Genomic DNA, 22,984 nt, shown 5'->3' on the forward strand with positions numbered 1-22,984 from the left:
CCGAGATAAAATCATTGAAGTTAACCCGGAATTCCAAGACTGATCTCCTCCGTTCATGCGATAGCCCAATTTCTGCACTGCTGAGAGTAGACAATGCAGAAGCTAACTGATCTTTCATGTTCAGCTTGAAAAGGTCCGAAAGGGCATTCCTTCAAGGACTGCTTAGCGTTCTCAACCTCTTCTGAGCTGGGAGCTTTGTGAGCTTTGTAATCAAGTCTTGGCTAGTTGGACCGTCAATCGTTCAGGTGCTACAACTGGTGCATGTAAGGTCAAATATCAGGAAATTGGAACCGTGGTGGTCTGAACTGTGGGTTTAAATGCACGCCCAATGCAGCACAAACAATAGTCTATCGGGCAGCCCCTGTACTCTGGGATGGGACCGCAGCGATCGCTACCGCCCAATAGTTAAGTTATATTACATTGAGACCCCCATTTATATTTTATATTTTTTGGTCAAATATTGGGGCAAATATAACCCGTCCTGTTTGCTTGTTCGAACTTTCGATGCAAACGTAAAAGGAAAGAAACATCGACTCCACCAGAATCACAAGGTAAACTACCTTATCAATGTATGCTAAATTGTACAATCTTCATGACAGTGATCAAATTTTAAACATCAACCGAGCCTCATTACCCATCAAATCATGGTTCCATTTTATTGAATGCTCCAGGGAGTTGGACCTCCTCCTTAGATTGCTCCGGAAACTCACCTTTTTTCTTTCTTCTCCCATCCCGGTACAAAACTGATCATAGACAGCAAAGAGAGGAGTTTAAAATCTTAATAGAGGAAATCTGTAGCATCGTTAGTCACCAATAGGAAAAGGGGAACAATATCGGGGAGAGAATTTCAAATTTCAACCTGACTAGTACGATAACATAGATCACTTCATGTCCACATCAGTCGTAGAGCACATAAAGAAAGTTCAAGTTTCAAGTTCGCCGAGATAGACAATCCAGTTGTAATAACTTAAGAAATGTTTTTACCTATTGACAGATGCTTTGATCCCAAACAGCATATTCCATCACTATAATGGCACAGCCTATTCAAAGGAACCGGGCCTTCAAAGATGACCAAGCAGCTGTTGAGCGAGACATTCTCTCCTCTGCTATCCTCTTCCGTTCCTCGGCCTCTGCTAGCTTCGGTTTCTGAGAAACGTACTTTGACTTTGTCTCCTCTGACTCAGCCATAAGAGCCTCCCAGTCTGAAATAAGTTTAGCATTCCTAGACTTTGTTTCCTCCAACTTCTTCTTCAGCTCTTCCTCTTCCCTGGCGAGTTTCTCCGACAATTCTTTATAGGAAAGATGTGTCTCACGGTTCTTCTTCATGGCAGAAGAGAGTAGGTCGTTCTGTAGTTTCTGCAATTCATACTCAGAATTGTCCTGCTCAAAAGTCAAGTAATCCGAGATAAAATCGTCGAAGTTAACCCGGAATTCCAAGACTGAACTCCTCTGTTCATCCGATAGCCCAGTTTCCGCGATGCTGAGAGTAGACAATGCAGAAGCTAATCTATCTTTCATGTTCAGCTTGAAAAGGTCTGAAAGGCATTCCTTCAAGGACTGCTTAGCATTCTCAACCTCTTCGGAACTGGGAGCTCTGGGAAGCATATGAGAAGTTTGAGTGCCCGAACTTGGTCCTTCTCTGGAACCAGAAGTCTCGGCAGCACCAATGAACTCATCCAGGCCATTAAAATATGAGACGAATCTGTCTGCTTCCCTCCCTAAATAAGCATCAAGTGGAGGAGCAGATGGAGGAAGAACCGTGTCAGGAGCAACAACTGGAGGGACAATGACAGCCTTGTGGACAATAACATTGGCTTCAACAACCACAGTATCTTGTGCTATGTAGCCTCTAGTCTGGTCATGGAGCTCGGTCAGGGGCATAAACGAAGTGAAACCCCAGTCAGATTCTAGCCATGTGAACTTGTGACTTGTTTCTGCAATCATTTTGATACAACTCATCTTTTAGGCAATCGAATATTTTCTAATAATGCTTCATCATGATGAAAGGAAAAATGAGCTAAGGAAGAAGCCCCATCAATGCAATAGCCGCAGGATGACCATTCACAAGATACCCAGGTGCATAATTGACATGAAATGCATAATAAACTATGGGAAGTATCAAGGTACCCTTTCTAATCGAGGTATCCCGGCAATTTTGATTGACCACAGTCAAACTAAAATCGACGGTTCTGCTCCATCCAATTGGCAAAGACGCGTAATCAGGAACATCTAAGTATATAGAGACAAAATCGGTGTTGTTCCCCTTTGGGAAAATCGTTATCCTCCTGCTCAATAAACCACACATATTAAGAAAATGTTGAGCTGCAAAATATCATACATAATAGCTAACTCAATTTACTAATTTTCAGAAGTTAATCTTTTACCATTTACAGCCAGCAACAGTGAAAACTTCTGAGTAGTAGGTCCTTGAAGTCAACTTGCTGAAATTGCTGATCTTCCACGTAAATCTCTCAGATGGACGATTTCGTGCATCCATTTCCTGCATTTCCACTTTCAGTTGAAGGAAAACTACGTATGCATGTGTGTGTGTGTGTGTATACATATATACACACACATGTTGATGGGTATAACCTGGAGACCACGTATGTGTTCCAAAAATGAAGGAACAGTTAAATATCTGCAACTTTCAGCACCACGAACAAAATGTTTCTGAAAGCAAATGATATCTCCATCTTCGAGCTACAATACAACGGATATACAATTATAAAGAACAGGAGAGGCAGAAAGCCAAAAAACAAAACAAATCAATACAAAACAAAAAGCACAGGTTGCAGGAACAAGATGTACCTGATTAGCTCGAAATGAAGCGGCCCTATCAATGAGCTCACACATGACAGAGGGCTCAAATTTTATCTCCTGCAAGTCAACGTGAAAGCACAAACGATACATCTTTTTAAAAACGTAAATGCATTGGCACATAACTCATGCTCTTAACATAACAGAGATCCTATTGGAGTCACAGAAGGCGGGGAGTCTATTCTTTTACAGTTGATGATATAATGGTCAGTGAAGATCATGTACAAATCTGAAGATCATAAACTCAATGATTACTCGCCCAAAGGTCTTGAAAAAAATCCAAGTAAGTGTACAGCAGACTTTCCACTTTCTTTCTACCGAAAGTAAAGATAGGACAGAAAGACAAACCTCATAAAGATCTACTTCCTCATCTGGACTGAAGCCTGCCATCTCATTTACTTTTCCTAAAATGTCACAAGGTTTGGCATATCTATTCACGAAGAGCCTGCCAACATACCTGGCAGCAAAAAAAAAGCTCAAGGAGAGGAGGAGGAACAGTGAAGAAAGAAAAGGAATGAGAGAACATAGATAAAAAACAATTTCCAGTTACCTTAATTCTCCTTTTTCAGGGTCATAAAGCTTGAAAAACAACAAAATATCTTCCATACTTTTGACAGGCGGAGAAACAGGACCACGATGCTGCAAGATTTGCAGAATTGACAGCATATAATCATATCATTGGCTAAAATTGAAATTTTAAGTGCAGGTAAGGCAACCTTACCAGGCCAAACTCTACTTCCAAGAACAATTTCAGTTCCTTAGCCTTCTTTGATATTTGCTTCAGCTTTCCAACCTATGACAAAAGCATAAGCTATTACAAATTCTACTTAAATCAGTCACAACTAAATATGAATTGAAATCTCAATATGAAAAAAAGCATCATTGGCAAAAAGAAGAGCTAGTTCTCTAATTAATATGGATATCCCAGTTTATGTAATATTTGCAACTATAATGAGATTACTTCGGGTCCACTTGACTAAATAGGACATAAATAACGAGACTTCTCAATAAAAAATTCATATTAAAAGAGAGACCCGTCATAAGAATGAAAACAAGAAAAGTGCGGTTACAGGTTTTGATTCCTCTTCAGGTGTTAGGGGCTTCCAAGGACGGTGCGTATGATTTTGTCGATTTGCGAATTTCCAAAACCGCTGAAATTGCACTGGTATGCCAAAGACTTCAGCAATTTCCTCCTGTGGTTCACTAATTTTGTCATTCATTTAAGAAGATATCGCTAGTACTAAGCGTAAAATGATGCTGAAATTCAATGCAAGTAGTGAAGAATTAAATGCACTAATCGACTATGTCCTATAAACATACGTGGTAATTGCCGCATTTTAATCAGAAAACTGAGATTGAACATAACATTGAGCCAAAAGCACAGTGAATATTTAACGATTAGTAAAACTACTTAGCAATAACAGCATATGCACACAAAATTACAAAAACAATTATCGACATATAGAAAGGTTATAGAAAAAGGTGAAATATTAATTAATTGTTTTAAAGAGTGTTTGCCTCTGAACCTGCAAAGACGGTTCTGAAGCTGCTAGGACGGTCATAAAGGCAGCTACATAAGTAATTACCTTGAAAAGTTTAAAGGGCGTTTGCTTCTGGACATGGAAAGTCCGAACTCTGTCATGGTCGACAACATCAAAATAGATATCTCTTCCTATTTGCTCGATGAGGTCCCGATCCAGGGCAACCTAACCATTAATCAGTTGCTTTGGTTAGTTCATGCCAATACAAATAAGGCTTACTAATCAATATTCTTCGTGTTATAAACTATGAGTGTAAAAAGCGTTACCCTTATGATCTTATAAGTTGGCTCGTCCATTTCCTACTCCTTCGGAATATTGAGGGATTACTCCTAACCGAGCTGACGCTGCACACCCGTGAAATAAGAATGATCAAGTGGATGAATACATAGAATTACATCATATCAGGAGGAACAGAAAACCAAACAAGACATCATCAAGGACACTGCAGTAAATAAGAGCTTTAAATCGGCAAAACAAGGACAGAGGAAACGGTACAAGAGCCGATCAAATGTGACAACTCTGCCAAACTGCTCAGGACAAATGCACAAGATTACATCGTATTGGGAGAAACAGAAAACCAAACGAGACACCATCAAAGGCAGTGCAATAAGAGCTCTGGATGGGCACTGGGCAGAACAAAAACAGAGGAAACAGGACAAGGGCCGATCAAAGGTAACAACTTTGCCAAACTACTGAAGCACAAATTTCATGGTTGTTCCGCAGCAAGAAGCAAATAACTATCTCCCATCTGATTTCGTCAAAAGTTGGGTTGATCAGCCAAACATTACCCCCCCCCCCCCCCCCCCCCCCCAAAAAAAAAAAAGGAAAAAGAAAACTTCAAGGACCGCAAAAAACACGTTAATCCCTCGAGTTAGATTATTTAAAAAAAAAAAAAGTTAATCAGAACTTCTATAGGATTTATAAGATATGACAGAGAACCTGAGGCTCTACGATTCTCAAGAAGCTTGTTGCAGTTGCAGGTGACTGAGGAGAAGGAGAAGGGAAAGCTATCTCCTTCAGCAAGTCTTGAAATTGTCAGACGACTTGACTTTGCTTAAATTAATAAAGTTTCATTCATTAAAAAAATTTATTAAATTTTCAGCAATTTTTTTTTTAATGAATGAAACTTTATTAATTTAATAAGGAGGTACTCATCAATGGGCTTGCCTCAGAAGGCTCCTTAAAGGAACAAAATTACCGACCCATCAGACGCACCGTCACTTCATATCGGGTGGTTGTCTGTGAATTTTCCCGCTAAATAATAAGAGTCCTTTTATATGATAAGAATTTTTTTTTTTGAAAATAGTAAATTACTTACTAGATAATAAGAAAACCAAACAAGACAACATCAGAGACAGTGCGGTAAACAAGAGCTCCAAATGGGCAGAACGGGGACAGATGAAACAGGACAAGAGCCGATCAAAGGTGACCACATTGCCAAACTACTGAATCACAAATTTCATGGGTCTTCCGCGGCAAGCAGCAATAACCATCTCAGGGCGAATGCACAATATTGCATCGTATCAGGAGAAACAGAAAACCAAACGGGACATCATCAAAGACAGAGCAGTGAATAAGAGCTCCAGACGGGCACTTGGAGCAGAACAAAGGCGACAACTTTGCCAAACAACTGAAGCACAGATTTCACGGTTCTGCTTCAGCAGGAAGCAATAACTATCTCCCATCCGATTTTGATAAACTTACAACCAAAACACAAACTTTTCATCAAGGTTTGGGTTGGGTTGATAAACTAAAATCAGTCACCGGAACAATCAATACGCTTAACCGGAAAAGGAAATAAAAGGATAGCTCTTGTCTGTGGAAGGCTTCGAATTTGAAAACTTGGTATAGCGGGAAGCAAATTAGATCGGGAAGCGAATAATCGAAGTTAATCACCTGAGATGAAAGGTTCCTCAGGGACTCCTGGCTTCACAGTCCTCCTTTTAGCTATAATGTTGCTGAGAGGAATTGACTATGAGAAAGGATACCTTCTCCCATGAAGCTTTTGCAAATGGCATTTGTATATTCGGCTGTGTAATGTCAGTTTCTTCTCTAGCAAGTCTTGAAAAATTGTCCGACAGACATGACTTTGATTAATTAAAATATCAAAAAGTTGTACGTTCTAATAAAGCATCGGGTCACTTTTTTTTTTTTTTCAGACTGAGAAACAATATAAAAAGTCACATCATACGATTATATTTCACGCAACTTTTTAAATGGAAGGACTGATCTGATGTAGCTTTCAACTGTCAAGATTTAGTTTAATGAAAAAAATGAATCGGGATTCAATTAAGATAACTTTCATCTCCCAAAGTTATTTTAGGGAATTTACTCGCAGTTTGTTTGTAAGGTTCTGATTTTTGACAAATCTAGGCCTGCTTATTTTAAGAAAATATTTTAAATTTTAAAAAATCATAAAAATAAAAATAAAAACTATAAAATATATGTTTACCTACCCAAATGAAAGAAAGAGTACTTTCTTATCAAAAGTTGAATTCTCTGTAGTGAGTCACTGGCATTAATTTTCCACATCACAACTTCATAAACTAAACTTTAATTTATCAAAAAAAAAGATGGTAACTTTAAATTCGAGAAATATTAAATTCTCACGTTACTAAGTTACGACCAAATTATAATCGTGGTAGCTCTATAAAAGAAAATTATATGTTATGCAATGACCCACATTTATAGTAATCCGAATATATCTATCAAATACAACAATATTGCATATTTGCATTCCAGCCTATAGTCCATGGTCAAGTTATTGTTATATTCTTATAATATACTCGAACCGGATGCCTCGCGGTACATAATCTTATTATGGTTTTTCCCCTTTTTTTAATATACTAGAGACCATCCGTGTTTAACCCGCTAAAATTGTAATGAAAATTTTCAATATGCTCATGGATGGATGTATTGATTTGAAAGAGAAGAAAAAACAAACGATGAGAAAAATAAAAAGAATGAGTTGAAGATAGAATTTGAAAAAGGACAAACATAATATGACAAACTCAGGATTGAGAGATTGACAGAGGAGATAATAAAATAAGAAGAAATTGACATGTATATGTGTCAAACAGACAATATTATTCTTCGATTAATGTCTTATTTTAAATAGTATGATACATAAACTAAAAGTAATGGGTATTTTTAGACTTTTTAACCACCCTATATAAAAATGGAGCTGGTTCCAAAATTGAATATTACTAAGTAATATAGAATCATATAAGATATATATATATATATATAGGAACTTTGACCCGCACTACGCGTGAAATACCCATAATTTCAATTTTTAATTTATTAACCGCTCTAAGTGCACCATCGCGAAGCACATGAAATAGCGACTCGCCAGCAGAATTGCACAGCGGGCATAAGCCCAGTGCGGCCCAAGCCATGAAGCAAACGCTATTTGCTCCTAAGGAGTTTGCCATGTCCCACCAACCAAAGGAAATTCCTCACCTTTTGGAGGTCCTCTCAATGACTTCACCAACAAGAGCCCATTCTTCGTAAACCTATAAAAGGTGCAATCAGGACCTCTCTCTGGGCTCGGTGGAACTTTGATTTGATCATATCAGGTTTGCGCCAGAAATTTGCTGTTTTCTTTCTCCCCCCTTCCCTTCCCGGTAGTGAAACCAATCAATAAAAAGGGGACCCCCTATAGCATGACTCTGTGTCATGCTAACACGGTTTCCCCCGCGTAGGATGCGCATGGGTTCCGTGACCCACTACACATCCAACGGTGAGGAGATTCCATGAAAAATTAACAAAGAGAGAAAAGAATGACCTGCAAAACGTTATTAGTCAAGACGTATTCGATATTATATTCAAGAGATGTTAATAAGAAAGCTTGAGGTTGGCCGAGATAGAAAATCAATTCAAAGCTGTAGTGACATTGGAAATGTTACTACCTATTGACAGATGTTTTGATTAAAAAAAACCAATTCCAGCACCATAATGCGCAGCCTATTCAAAGGAATTGGGCCTTCAAAGATGACCAAGCAGCTGTCAAGCGAGACATCCTCTCCTCGAATATCCTCTTCCATTCCTCAGCCTCCGGTAGCTTCGGTTTTTTGAGAAATGTACTTCGACTTTGTTTCCACTGACTTTGCTGTTAGAGCCTCCCAATCTGAAATAAGTTCAGCTTTCCGAGATCTAGTCTCCTCCAGCTTCTTCTTCAGCTCTTCCTCTTCCCTGGTGAGTTTCTCCAACAATTCTTTATAGGAAAGGTGCGTCTCCCGGTTCTTCTTCATGGCAGAAAAGATTAGTTTCTGCAATTCCTTTTTATAATTTTCCGGCTCAATAATCAAGCGATCCGAGATAAAATCATCGAAAGGTCGTGCTTTCTGTGTAATTTTCGAAAGGTCGTGCTAGACTTGTGAATTTGAATAAAGGTCGTGTCTTTATATATGATTAACCATTTATTTTAGAGTAGACTACCACTGTCGCCATCCACTTATTCATTAGTCACCGTTATTGCCTCTGACATATTTTTGCCACCAATTAGCCCCAAACGTTGGCATTTCGTCTACCATTTATACCCTTCCGTAATGGAACAGTGAGGGAAAAGGTAACGCCGTCCATGAAATTTCCGTCACGGAAGTTAACGGAATGGTATAAATGGTAGATGGAATACCAACGTTTGGGGCTAATTGTTCTCAAAAATATGTTGAGGGAAAAAACGGTGGTTAATAAATAAGTGGGTTGCTACAGTGTTATTCTACTATTTATTTTACTATCACAAATGAATATTCTTTCCATATAAGACACATTCCTTACCTCATCCCATTCTCCATTAATTTCATTCTTCACAAATTCTTATCCATGATGAAATTACAATTCAATTCTATCGATCTTGCGCTACGAAACCCGCTCCTTTCCCTTAAATCCTCGTGTCCTTCATTATTCTTCACTTTGTTTCCGTCCCAATTCTATTTTCTCGACTTGGAATGGATATCATTCTTTGCTGAGTCACCGATAAACCTGTGAAAAGAGTTTTAGGTCCCAAAAACCGTTATTTGAGCCTTCTGGGCCTTACATATGGCTCATCGACCTTAAGGAGAGCTGACTTTAAAATTAGTAATATGCAGATCCCTAACGACTTCACGGCATACCTAATGTGACCCTGGGACAGGTGAGTGGACTCGAGCTATCTTCCCAATAAAGTCTTGGCTAGTCAGACCGTCGTTGTTCATGTGCTAAAACGGGTGCATGTAAGGTTAGGAGATTGGACCCACGGTGGTCTGAACTGTGGGTTTAAATGAGCACCCGGGGCGGCAAAATAGTATATTGCCCAGCTCCTATACTCTGGGGCGGAACGGAGGCAATCGCTACCCCCCCAACGAAATAAACCAAAAACACTTTATTTATATATATACATTTTGGTTTTAAGATCCTATACTTTTTCATAATGTTGTCAAAATAGGGCAAATATAACCCGCCCGTTTGCTTGTTCAAACTTTTGATGCAAACACGAAAGGAAAGAAACATCGACTCCCCCAGAATCATAATGTAACTACCTCATCAACGTATGCTAAATTGTATAGTCTTCACGGCAGCACGATCAAAATTCAAACATTAAGCGACCCTCATTAGCCATTAAATCCTGGTTCCATTTTATTGAATGCTCAAGGGAGTTGGGCCTTCTCCTTAGTTTGTGCCGGAAACTCAGTTTTCTTTCTCCCATCCTGGTACAAAACCTATCATAGACAGCAAAGCGAGCAGCTGATAATTTTAATAGAGGCAAACTATAGCATCATTAGTCGCCAATAGGAAGAGGGGAAAATTATCAGAGAGCGAATTTCAATTTTCAACCTGACTAGTACGATAACATAGATCACTTCCTGTCCACATCGCCGGTAGAAGCACAAAGAAAGTTCAAGTTTTGCCTAGATAGACAATCAATTCAGAGCTATACTAGTGTATTTGATTTAAGAATTAAATAGAATATAATTTTGATTTTAATTAGATTGTAATGATTATGTCGTTGAATTATAAAAAAAAATGAAAAAGTAATGAATAGTTGAGAAAAAGTAATAATTGTGCTGTTAAATTGTAGAAAAAGTAATTGATAGTTGAAAGAATTTAATATTAAAAATTAAATTGAATGATTAAAAAATTAAAGAAAAATAGAAAAGTAATAATTGTGTTGTTGATTTTTGTTGCGTAGTGAGTAGAGTTAAAGTTAGAGGAAAAATTTTAAAAACGTGATTGTAAAACAAACAAAGCGAAATATCTTGAGAAATGTCTCTAACTATCGACAGATGCTTTGATCCCAAACAGCATATCCCATCACTATAATGGCACAACCTATTCAAAGGAACCGGGCCTTCAAAGATGACCAAGCAGCCGTTGAGCGAGACATTCTCTCCTTTGCTATCCTCTTCTGTTCCTCGGCCTCCGCTAGCTTCGATTTCTGAGAAATGTACTTCGACTTTGTCTCCTCCGACTCGGCCATAAGAGCCTCCCAGTCAGAAATAAGTTTAGCATTCCTAGACTTTGTCTCCTCCAGCTTCTTCTTCAGCTCTTCCTCTTCCCTGGCAAGTTTCTCCGACAATTCTTTATAGGAAAGATGTGTCTCACGGTTCTTCTTCATGGCAAAAGAGAGTACGTCGTTCTGTAGTTTCTGCAATTCATACTCAGAATTGTCCTGCTCAAAAGTCAAGTAATCCGAGATGAACTTGTCGAAGTTAACCCAGAATTCCAAGACTGATCTACTCTGTTCATCTGTTAGCCCAGTTTCTGCTATGCTGAGAGTTGACAATGCAGAAGCCAATCTATCTTTCATGTTCAGCTTGAAAAGGTCCGAAAGGCATTCCTTCAAGGACTGCTTAGCATTCTCAACCTCTTCCGAACTGGGAACTCTGGGAAGTATATGAGAAGTTTGAGTGCTCGAACTTGGTCCTTCCCTGGAACCAGAAGTTTCGGTAGCACCAATGAATTCATCCAGGCTGTTAAAATAAGAGACGAATCTGTCTGTTCCCATCACTGAATAAGCATCAAGTGGAGGAGCAGATGGAGGAAGAACTGTGTCAGGAGCAACAACTGGAGGGACAATGACAGCCTTGTGGACAATAACATTGGCTTCAACAACCACAGTATCTTGTGCTATGTAGCCTCTAGTCTGGTCATGGAGCTCGGTCAGGGGCATAAACGAAGTGAAACCCCAGTCAGATTCTAGCCATGTGAACTTGTGACTTGTTTCTGCAATCATTTTAATACAACTCATCTTTAGGCAATTTAATATTTTCTATAAATGCCTCATCATGATGAAATGAAAAATGAGCTAAGAAAGAAGCCCCGTCAATGCAATGGCCAATGGAAAACTGCATGATGACCATTCGCAAGATACCCAAGTGCATGATTGACATGAAATGCATAGTAAACTATTGGAAGTATCAAGGTACCCTTTGTAATCGAGGAATCCCGGCAATTTTGATTGACCACAGTCAAATTAAAATCGACGGTTCTGGTCCATCCACTAGGCAAAGACGTGTAATCAGGAACATGTAAGTATATAGAGACAAAACCGGGGTTGTTCCCCTTTGGAGAAATCGTTATCCTCCTGCTCAGTGAACCGCACATATTAAGAAAATATTGGGTTGCAAAATATCATACATAGTAGCCAACTCAATTTTCTAATTTTTCAGAAGTCAATCTTTTACCATTTACAGCCAGCAACAGTGAAAACTTCTGAGTAGTAGGTCCTTAAAGTCAACTTGCTGAAGTTGCTGATCTTCCACGTAAATCTCTCGGATGGACGATTTCGTGCTTCCATTCTCTGCATGTCCACTTTCATTATATACAAATATATATATATATATATATATATACAGATCTTCATGTTAACTCAAAATCGGTTGAAATTAGTAATATGTGAATGGGTATAACCTGGAGACCACGTATGTGTGCCAAAAATGAAGGAACAGTTAAACACCTGCAACTTTCAGCGCCACGAACTAAACTTTTCTGAAAGCAAATGATGTCCCCATCTGCAAGCTACAATACAACGGATATTCAATTTCAAAGAATAGGAGAGACAAAAATCCAAAAATCAAAAACAAAACAAAACAAAACAAAAAGCAGAGATAGCGAGAACAAGATGTACCTGATTAGCTCGAAATGAAGCAGCCCTATCAATGAGCTTACACATGACAGCAGCCCTATCAAAGAGTTCCCACATGACAGAGGGCTCAAATTTTATCTCCTGCAAGTCAACGTGAAAGCACAAAAGATACTCAATGAAAACAAGTCATTTAACTCATGCTCTTAACATAACAGAGATCCTATTGGAGTCACAGAAGGTGGGAAGTCTATTCTTTTACGGTTGATGATATAATGGTCAGTGAAGATCATGTACAAATCTGAAGATCATAAACTCAATGATTACTCGCCCAAAGGCCTTGAAGATAATCCTAGTATGTGCACAGCAGACTTTCCACGTTCTTTCTACCGAAAGTAAGATAGGACAGAAAGACGAACCTCATAAAGATCTACTTCCTCATTTGGATCGAAGCCTGCCATCTCATTTACTTTTCCTAAAATGTCACAAGGTTTGGCATAGCTATTCACGAAGAGCCTGCCAACATATCTGGCAGCAAAAAAAAAAAAAAGCTCAAGGAGAGGAGGAGGGACAGTGAAGAAGAGAAAAGCAATGAGATAACATACATAGAAAAAAAAAAATTCCGGCTACCTTATTTCTCCTTTTTCAGGGTCATAAAGCTTGAAAAACAACAAAATATCTTCTGTACTTTTGACAGGCAGAGAAACAGGACGACGATGCTGCAAGATTTGCAGAATTGACAACATATAATCATATCATTGGCTAAAACTGATATTTTAGTGCAGGTAAGGCAACCTTACCAGGTCAAGCTCTACTTCCAAGAACAATTTCAGTTCCTTATCCTTCTTTGATATTTCCTTCAGCTTTCCAACCTATGACAAAAGCATAAGCTATTACAAATTCTACTTAAATCAGTCACAACCAAATATGAATTAAAATCTCAATATGAAAAAAAGCATCATTGGCAAAAAGAAGAGCTAGTTCTCTAATTAATATGGATATCCCAGTTTATGTAATATTTGCAACTATAATGAGATTACTTCGGGTCCACTTGACTAAATAGGACATAAATAACGAGACTTCTCAATAAAAAATTCATATTAAAAGAGAGACCCGTCATAAGAATGAAAACAAGAAAAGTGCGGTTACAGGTTTTGATTCCTCTTCAGGTGTTAGGGGCTTCCAAGGACGGTGCGTATGATTTTGTCGATTTGCGAATTTCCAAAACCGCTGAAATTGCACTGGTATGCCAAAGACTTCAGCAATTTCCTCCTGCCGTTCACTAATTTTGTCATTCATTTAAGAAGATATCACTAGTATCAAGCATAAAATGATGCAGAAATTCAACTCAAGTAGTGAAGAATCAAATGCACTAATCGACTACGTCATATAAACTTCTGTGGTAATTGCCACATTTTAATCAGTGAACGAACATAAAATTGAGCCAAAAGCACAGTGAGTGAATATTTAAGGATAAGGAGAAATACTTAGCAATAACAGCACATGCACACAAAATTACAAAAAAATTATCGACATATAAAAAGGTCATAGAAAAACGGGAAACAGTAATCAATTGTTTTAGAGAGTGTTTCCCTCTGAACCTGAATAGACGATTCTAAAATTGATAGGACGGTCATAAAGGAAGCTAGATAAGTAATTACCTTGAAAAGTTTAAAGGGGATTTGTTTCTGGACATTGAAAGTCCGAACTCTGTCATGGTCGACAACACCAAAATAGATATCTCTTCCTATTTGCTCGATGAGGTCCTGATCCTGGGCAACCTGACCATTAATCAGTTGGTTTGGTTAGTTCATACCGAAACAAATAAGGCTTAGGCTTACTCTTCAATATTCTTTGAATTATAAACTATGAGTGTAAAAAACGGTACCCTTATGATCTTATAACTTGGATTGTTCATTTCCTCCTCCTTCAGAATATTGAGGGATCAATCTATAGCAGAACTCTGCGCACCCGTGGAATAAGAACTATCAAGTGGAAGAATGCATAGGATTACATCATATCGGGAGGAACAGAAAACCAAACAAGACATCATCAAAGACACTGCAGTAAATAAGAGCTTTAAATCGGCAGAACAGGGACAGAGGAAACAGGACAAGGGCCGATCAAAGGCGACAACTTTGCCAAACTACTGGAGCAAAAATTTCATGGGTGTTCCGCAGCAAGAAGCAAATAACTATCTCCCATCTGATCTCGATAAACTTGCAACTAAAACACAAACTTTTCATCAAAGGTTGGGTTGATCAGCCAAACATTACCCAAAAAAAAAGGAAAAAGAAAAATCCAAGGACCGCAAAAAACACGTTAATCCCTCGAGTTAGATTATTTAAAAAGAAAAAAAGTTAACCAGAACTTCTATAGGATTTACAGGATATGACAGAGAACCTGAGGCTCGACGATTCTCAAGAAGCTTATTGCAGTTGCAGGTGACTGAGGAGAAGGAGAAGAAGCTAATAAGGAGAAGGGAGAAGCTGTCTCCTTCAGCAAGTCTTCAAATTGTCAGACGACATGACTTTATTTAAATTAATAAAGTTTCATTCATTAAAAAAAAAGTATTAAATTTATAGCAAAAAAAGTAAAATAAAGTATTAAAGTAGTAAATGATTAACTTCACTAAGGAGGTACTCATCAATGAACTTGCCCAAGGAGGCTCTTTAAAGGAGCAAAATTACCCATTAGACGCACCGTCACTTCATGTTGGGTGGTGGTTGGTGAATTTTCCTGGTAAATAATAAGAGTCTTTTTATATAATAAGAAACCTTTTTCTTCTTAAAAATAGTAAATTACTTACTAGATAATAAGAAAACCAAACAAGACATCATCAGAGACAGTGCTGTAAACAAGAGCTCCAAATGGGCAGAGCAGGGACCAGATGAAACAGGACAAGAGCCGATCAAAGGTAACCCTTTGCCAAAGATCAAAGGTGACCACTTTGCCAAACTCTTGAATCACAAATTTCATGAGCCTTCCGCGGCAAGCAGCAATAATCATCTTCAGGACGAATGCACAAGATTATCGTAAAATATTTACTGGACCTATAAGCGATTGAGTCCATCTTTAACCCATAAACTCAAGCTGATAAGTTGTGATATCCAATCACTTATAAACCCATGAATTTCTCTTTAGTTTTTCCGTGTGGGACAATATGTCTCAACACCTACCATCACGTAGCAACATGTGGCTTTGATGCTTCTTCACCTACACGTGCCACGTGGACTTGAACACCCGCCCTCGAGAACTTACTACGAGTCGGGACTGGACTTCCGTGCTCGGGACTTAACCATAAGATGAACTTCTTAGGATGGGAGATATTGATAATGAGGTCACACTTGGGCGGGACTAAGAATTTCTTTGATGTTTCACCTATACGTGCCATGTGGCCTTGAATACCCGCCCTCAAGAACTTATTATGAGCCAGGACTGACTTCCATGCTTGGGACTTAACCACGAGATGAACTTCTTCTTACATCTCGGGCGAGAGGATGGAGGATAATTGATAATGAGGCCACACTTGGGCAGGACTAATAGTGCGTTTGGTTTCAGAGTTAAAGTAATTTTGATTTTGATTTTGATTTTGATTGCGGAAAATGACAAATGAGATGGTATTATAAATTTGACTTGGGAAACGTGTATTCTTGTTGTGTAGTGGGTAAAGTTAAAATCAAAATCATGATTCTAAAATCAAACTCTGAAATCAAACGGCCCATAAGATTTTCAGTGTAGGACAATATATCTCAACACTCGCCATCATGTAGTAACAAGTGGTTTTGATGCTTCATAATCCGCTCTAATACCATATAAAATACCATGGGCTTATAAGCAATTGGATCCATCTTCAGCCCATAAAGCTCGAGCTGGTAGGTTGTGGTACCCAATCACTCATCAAAGACAGTGCAGTAAATAAGAGCTCCAGACGGGCACTTGGAGCAGAACAAAGGTGACAACTTTGCCAAACAACTAAAGTACAGATTTCATGGGTCTGTCGCAGCAAGAAACAATAACTATCTCCCATTCGATTTCGATAAACTTACAACCAAAACATGAACTTTTCATCAAGGGTTTGGTTGATCAGGCAAACATCACAAAGAAATTTCAAGGACCACAAAAAACATGTAATCCCTCGAGCTAGATTTTTTAAAAGAAAGGAAAGAAAGTTAAATGGGAATTTCTATAAGATGTACATGATATGATAGAGAACTTGAGGCCCGACGATTCTCAAGAAGCTTGTTGCAGTTCAAGTGACTGAGGAGAAGGAGAAGAAGCTTCTAAGGAGAAGGGAGAAATAGGGGTGTGCACGGATACCGGGTATACTCGGAATCGGTAATCTACCCGTTATGGTAGAGTTTGGGTAAGTCGTATTTAAAATAAGGTAGGGTCCCGGTATTAAAATAAAGAACCGATAAAAATCGATTTTGATTCTCGCATATGGGGTACCAGAACCGGAACCCATACCCGGATCCAGATAATAATTTCTCTCATTATATATATATAGTTATATTTAGATATTCCTATATTTAAAAAAGAAAATTTAAATTCATGTCGACATTCTGTTATGCGTGATTACTGATTATGGATGAGACGTTTTCAATTTTATTTAGCCAGATAAAATTTACAAGTTCCAATAGAGTATCCAAAACTTAATACAGATTCTAGATAAATTCCGATTTCATGACTAAGGGTGTGTTTGTTTTCAGAACAATATTTAATTCAACTCAACTCAACTCCACTTATTTTCAATTCAACATCACAATTATTACTTTTTTTTATTTTTAAAATATTTTTAACCATTCAATTCAATTTTTTATATTAAATTCTTTCAATTATTCATTACTTTTTCACAATTCAACAATACAATCATTACTTAATCATTATTTTCTCTCAATTATTTATTACTTTTTCACACTTTTTCTCATAATTCAACAATACAATCATTACAAACAAATTAAAACCAAAACTCAACTCAACTCAACTCAACTCTCAATCCAAACACACTTTTAATAGGATAGAATTCGATTTCAAAACATTAGAGTGCATTTGGATTTAGAGTTGAGTTGAGTTGAGTTTTGGTTTTAATTGGTTTGTAATGATTGTATTGTTGAATTATGAGAAAAAGTGTGAAAAAGTAATAAATAATTGAGAGAAAATAATGATTAAATAATGATTGTGTTATTGAATTGTGAAAAAATAATGAATAGTTGAGAGAATTTAATATTAAAAATTGAATTGAATGGTTAAAAAAATATTAAAAATAAAAAAGTAATGATTGTGATGTTGAATTGAAGATAAGTGGAGTTGAATTGAACATTATTTGAAAAACAAACACATCCTAAAATACATCTTTTTCTTGGTAAGATTTGAATACAGTAAAAAAAAAAAAAAAGTATTCGGACCAGCACACGTAGAGAAGCTATCTTCTCAAGCAAGTCTTGAAATTGTCCGATGACTTGACTTTGATTAATTAAAATATCAAAAAGCTGCACGTTCTAATAAAGCATCGGGTCACTTCTTCTTTTTTTTCCCAACGTGGGGTCCGCCTCTGAGAATCGAATGGGCAATTTGTTTGTAAGGTTCTGAATTTCGGGAAATCCCGTGACTGCTTATTTTAAGAAAATATATTCTAAATTTAAAAAAATCATAAACAATAAAAAAAACTATAAAATATGTGTTTATCCAAATGAAAGAAAAGAGTACTTTCTTATCAAAAGTTGAATTTTCTGTAGTGAGTCACTGAGATTACTTTTCCAGATCGCAACTTCATAAACTAAGCATTGTTTTATCAAAAAGAAAAAAAAAGATGGTAACTTTAAATTCGAGAACTATGAGGGTGTGTTTGGAAACAGAGTTTTGATTTTGATTTTGATTTTGATTCTGGAAAAGGACAAATGAAATTGTATTATAAATTTGACTTGGGAAACGTGTGTTTTTATTGTGTAGTGGGTAGAGTTAAAATCAAAATCATGATTCTAAAATTAAACTCCGTTCTCAAACGGAGCCTGAGATTCTGTCAGTTACAACCAAATTATAGTCATGACAGCCGCATCTTTATCTCTGTAAAAAAAATTACATATTATGCAGTTATACACATTTACAGTACTCCGAAGATATCTACCAAATATAGCAATATCGCATATTTGCGTTCCATATAGTCCTTGGTCAAGTTATCGTTATATCCTTATAATATGCTCGAACCAGATGCCTCATGGCACATAATCTTATTCTGGTTTTCCCCCCTTTTTTCCCATATATAGAGACCATGCGTGTGTAACATGCTGAAATTGTAGTGAAATTTTTCAATGTGCTCATGGATAGATGAATTGATTTTAAAGAGGAGAAAAAATAAACTATGAGAAAAATAAAAGAATGGGTTGGAGATAGAATTTGAAAAATGAATAAACATAATTTGACAAACTCAGGATTGAGAGATTGAGAGAGGAAATAATAAAATAAGAAGAGATTGAAATGTATAAATGTCAAATAGACAATATTATTATTTAATTAATGTTTTATTTTAAATAGTATGATATATAAACTAAAAGTAATGGATATTTTTAAACTTTTTAACCACCCTATATAAGTAAGGAGGTGGTTCCAAAATTGAACATTACACAGTAATATATGATCATATAAGATATATATATATATATACATATAGGAACTTTGGCCCACACTACGCGTGAAATACACATAATTTCAATTTCTAATTTATATAACCGCTCTAAGTGCACCGTCGAAGCACATGTAATAGCGATTCGCCAGCAGAATTGCACAGCGGGCATAAGCTCAATGCCAGCCAAGCCACGAAGCAAACGCTATTCGCTCCTAAGGAGTTTGCCATGTCCCCCCAACCACAGGAAATTCCTCACTTTTTGGAGTTCCTCTCCATGACTTCACCGAGGAGAGCCCATTATTCGTAAACCTCCAAAAGGCGCAATCAGGACCTCTCTCTGGGCTTGGTGGAACTTTGATTTGATCATATCAGGTTTGCACCGGAAATTCGCTGTTTTCTTTCTCCCCCTTCCCTTCCCTCTAGCATGATTATGTGTCATGCTAACACGGTTTCCCCAGCGTATGATGCGCATGGGTTCCATGGCCCACTACACATCCAACGGAGCGGAGAATCCGTGAAAAATTAACGAAAAGAGAAAAGAATGACCTGCAAAACATCATTAGTCGAGACGTATTCGATATTATATTCAAGAGATGTGAATAAGAAAGCTTGAGGTTGGCCGAGATAGAAAATCAATTCAAAGCTGTAGTGACATTGGAAATGTTACTACCTATTGACAGATGTTTTGATTAAAAAAAAACCAATTCCAGCACCATAATGCGCAGCCTATTCAAAGGAATTGGGCCTTCAAAGATGACCAAGCAGCGGTCAAGCGAGACATCCTCTCCTCGAATATCCTCTTCCATTGCTCAGCCTCCGGTAGATTCGGTTTCTGAGAAATGTACTTCGACTTTGTTTCCACTGACTTTGCTGTTAGAGCCTCCCAATCTGAAATAAGTTTAGCTTTCCTAGATCTAGTCTCCTCCAGCTTCTTCTTCAGCTCTTCCTCTTCCCTGGTGAGTTTCTCCGACAATTCTTTATAGGAAAGGCGGTTCTTCTTCAAGGCAGAAAAGATTAGTTTCTGCAATTCCTTTTTATAATTTTCCGGCTCAATAATCAAGCAATCCAAGATAAAATTATCGAAGTCAACCCAGAATTCCAAGATTGATCTCCTCTGTTTATGCGATAGCCCAGCTTCCTCTATGCTGAGAGTAGACAAAGCAGAAGCTATTCTTTCATGTTCAGCTTGAAAAGGTCCGAGAGACATTTCTTCAAGGACTGCTTAGCATTCTCAACCTTTTCAGAACTGGCAGCTCTGGAAAGTATATGAGAAGTTTGAGTGCCCGAACTTGGTCCTTCTCTGGAACCAGAAATTTCAGCAGCGCCGATGAATAAGCATCAAGTGGAGGAGCAGATGGAGGAAGAACTGTGTCAGGAGCAACAACTGGAGGGACAATGACAGCCTTGTGGACAATAACATTGGCTTCAACAACCACAGTATCTTGTGCTATGTAGCCTCTAGTCTGGTCATGGAGCTCAGTCACGGGCATAAACGAAGTGAAACCCCAGTCAGATTCTAGCCATGTGAACTTGTGACTTGTTTCTGCAATCATTTTAATACAACTTATCTTTAGGCAATTGAATATTTTCTATAATTGCCTCATCATGATGAAAGGAAAAATGAGCTAAGGAAGAAGCCCCATCAATGCAATGGCTGCACGATGACCATTCATAAGATACCCAGGTGCATAATTGACATGAAATGCATAATAAACTATTGGAAGTATCAAGGTACACTTTCTAATCGAGGTATCCCGGCAATTTTGATTGACCACAGTCAAACTAAAATCGACAGTTCTGCTCCATCCAATAGGCAAAGAAGTGAGATATGTCAGTGTGCCCACTAGCTCAATTGTTCAATCAATGTTTCTTCTTCCCTACGGCAATTGGTACGGAGAGCTCCTCAAGTGAATTGAGAGAGCGAGAGATTGAAATTGTACGGGCGAGAGAGGGGGAAGGTGGTTCAAGCAATGTTTCTTCTTCCCTAAGGCAATATGCAGTATATTTATTCCAAAGAATTAATATATCGGGTTTTCAAGTAAAGAGCGTGATCGATCTTCGGGAAGACAATTTTGAATTTGATCCAGTTATAGTCGATCCATAAAAGACCAGTTTTTATGTCGGGAGTTGATTATACTGTGGAATCTTTACTCATTGACTCTTATGCTGCGTTTGGTTTCAAAGTAGGATTTTAAAATCAGATTTTGATTTTGAAAAAGAGTGGTATAAATGGGACTCACCCTTTGACTTTGTATGAGTTATTTTGTTTTGTTATGAAAAAAAGTGGTATAAATGGGGCCCCTTTTTGACTTTGTATGAGTTATTTTGTTTTGTTGTGGGTAGAATTAGGTTAAAGTTGTGATTTTAAATCACATTCCCAAACCAAACAAGCCATTAGTTGCTCGTCCTCCGAATCCGATGTCTTATTCGGTAGGCATGGATGGCCCATTCAATTCCGAGCCTATCACGTATCAAAGCTAAAAAACGAAGTTAAGCTTAATTAATGAACTAATTGATTCTCCCGCCTTGTGCTGTAATTTTTCATTATTTTCACAACATGGATAATCAACGCATGTGATTTATAAATAAATATAGATAAAAATATAATGAAAAAAGTAGCCGCATAAGTAAAACTATGATCACAATAAACAAACACGTACTCTTGACATATAAAGCTAATAGTGTGCTTATACAGAGGCCGTAATATTGAAATATGTATAAGTGCTTAGGAAAAAAATATAGAGAATATAAAGATAATGGTTAAAATGAATTTTGCCGAGTATTTATAGAGAATTGAGCGCATTGAAGTTGAAACATATCGTGTATTTCGATGAGTTTTTACCGATTATCGAGAAAACTTTTTTTGTTTTTCAAAAACAATTTATTGTATGTTATTAATCTAGACAAATTTTGAACATTCGTTGAATATAAAACTAATAAAATATAGTATATGTTCATTTAACTAAAAATGAAAAATCAATTCACGTGAAGTTGAGAGTTATCAAATTGAGTGATTCGAGCAATATATGACATATTATCGGAAGTTAAGGGTTCTCAAAATGGAGCTTACACGATTCCACTCTTCCACTTTTCTATATTATATATTAATGCTCTTTGTAAAATCTAACATTAATTAAAATAATTTAATAATCAACTTAATAGTTGAACCATGTAAGAGTTCAGTAAAACTCATTTGTATCTAAGGACATTTACTATGAGCTAATCATGCATACCAAATCATATAATGTTATTTATAATTCATTTTCAATTCCACGCTATCAAACTAAGTAAACCTCATTCCTGACCTCATTTTCCATTCTCCATTAATTTCATTCGTTACAAATTCTTATTCATGATGAAATTACTATTCAATTCCATCATGTGCTATGAAATCCGCTGTGAGGATTTTCCACATTAGATCATGGTGTCCTTCATTATCATTTATTTTGTTTCCATCCCAATTCTATTTTCCAACTTATAATGGATATCATTATTTGCTGAATTATAACTCGATAAACCTGTGAAAAGAGCTTTAGGTTCCAAAAACCGGAATTAGAGCTTTTTGGGCCTAACATATAGCTCATTGAACTCGAGGAGAGCCGACTCTAAAATTGGTAATATGTGGTTCCATAACTGCTGCATGGCCTACCGAATGTGAGCTTGGGACAGGTGAGTGGACTCGACCTATCTTCTCAATCAAGTCTTGGCTAGTCAGACCGTCATCGTTCAGGTGCTACAACAGGTGCATGCAAGGTCAAATATCAGGAAATTGGACCTGTGGTGGTCTGAACCGCGGGTTTAAATGCAAGCCCAGTGCAGCACAATAGTCTATCGGGCAGCCCCCGTACTCTGGGACTGGACAGCGGCGATCTCTACCGTCCAATAGTTAGGTTATATTACATTGAGACCCCCATTTTTTATTTTTTATTTTTTTTGTTT

At 37.4% G+C, this 22,984-nt stretch overlaps 2 protein-coding genes across 8 annotated transcripts; both read right to left on the reverse strand.

Moving 5' to 3' along the window:
* Positions 1-415: 415 nt before the first annotated feature.
* Positions 416-6,398, reverse strand: LOC116197129 (ubiquitin carboxyl-terminal hydrolase 12-like). Of its 5 annotated transcripts, none has more exons than XM_031527161.1 (13): positions 6,255-6,398; positions 4,625-4,702; positions 4,404-4,523; positions 3,888-4,010; positions 3,539-3,610; positions 3,368-3,456; positions 3,166-3,274; positions 2,809-2,877; positions 2,593-2,700; positions 2,385-2,500; positions 2,128-2,285; positions 985-1,934; positions 416-743 (listed from the first exon to the last, which is right to left on the reverse strand). In XM_031527161.1, exons 2-12 carry the CDS (start codon positions 4,652-4,654, stop codon positions 1,045-1,047), a joined length of 1,884 nt encoding a protein of 627 aa, XP_031383021.1. In that variant the 5' UTR covers positions 4,655-4,702; positions 6,255-6,398; the 3' UTR covers positions 416-743; positions 985-1,044. The 5 variants fall into 5 exon arrangements, with proteins under 5 accessions (XP_031383021.1, XP_031383020.1, XP_031383022.1 ...); XM_031527160.1 differs by lacking the exon at positions 6,255-6,398 and adding an exon at positions 5,298-5,422; XM_031527162.1 differs by lacking the exon at positions 6,255-6,398 and adding an exon at positions 5,039-5,063.
* Positions 6,399-9,859: 3,461 nt separating this feature from the next.
* On the reverse strand, positions 9,860-14,958 carry LOC116197128 (ubiquitin carboxyl-terminal hydrolase 12-like). Of its 3 annotated transcripts, XM_031527159.1 has the most exons (13): positions 14,824-14,958; positions 14,309-14,405; positions 14,082-14,201; positions 13,570-13,692; positions 13,221-13,292; positions 13,051-13,139; positions 12,840-12,948; positions 12,466-12,564; positions 12,249-12,356; positions 12,023-12,138; positions 11,765-11,922; positions 10,668-11,561; positions 9,860-10,057 (listed from the first exon to the last, which is right to left on the reverse strand). In XM_031527159.1, exons 2-12 carry the CDS (start codon positions 14,336-14,338, stop codon positions 10,672-10,674), a joined length of 1,914 nt encoding a protein of 637 aa, XP_031383019.1. In that variant the 5' UTR covers positions 14,339-14,405; positions 14,824-14,958; the 3' UTR covers positions 9,860-10,057; positions 10,668-10,671. The 3 variants fall into 3 exon arrangements, with proteins under 3 accessions (XP_031383019.1, XP_031383017.1, XP_031383018.1); XM_031527157.1 differs by lacking the exon at positions 9,860-10,057 and having other exon boundaries at positions 10,532-11,561; positions 14,824-14,957; XM_031527158.1 differs by lacking the exon at positions 9,860-10,057 and having other exon boundaries at positions 10,532-11,561; positions 14,309-14,383; positions 14,824-14,953.
* Positions 14,959-22,984: the final 8,026 nt, after the last annotated feature.

Source organism: Punica granatum, chromosome 2 (genome assembly GCF_007655135.1).
Source record: "Punica granatum isolate Tunisia-2019 chromosome 2, ASM765513v2, whole genome shotgun sequence".
NCBI classification, from domain to species: domain Eukaryota; kingdom Viridiplantae; phylum Streptophyta; class Magnoliopsida; order Myrtales; family Lythraceae; genus Punica; species Punica granatum.

Bases quoted from the DNA above. Each gene is read 5' to 3' on its own strand.
- LOC116197128 (XM_031527159.1), bottom strand. From the start codon at position 14,338: ATGAACAATCCAAGTTATAAGATCATAAGG. The intron at 12,565-12,839 runs GTTCGTCTTTCT...GTTGACTTGCAG, and splicing joins AGGAAGTAGATCTTTATGAG to GAGATAAAATTTGAGCCCTC. The intron at 11,562-11,764 runs GTACCTTGATAC...AAATGATTGCAG, and splicing joins GGATTCCTCGATTACAAAGG to AAACAAGTCACAAGTTCACA.
- LOC116197129 (XM_031527161.1), bottom strand. From the start codon at position 4,654: ATGGACGAGCCAACTTATAAGATCATAAGG. The intron at 3,275-3,367 runs GTAACTGGAAAT...TTTTGCTGCCAG, and splicing joins CCTGAAAAAGGAGAATTAAG to GTATGTTGGCAGGCTCTTCG. The intron at 1,935-2,127 runs GTACCTTGATAC...AAATGATTGCAG, and splicing joins GGATACCTCGATTAGAAAGG to AAACAAGTCACAAGTTCACA.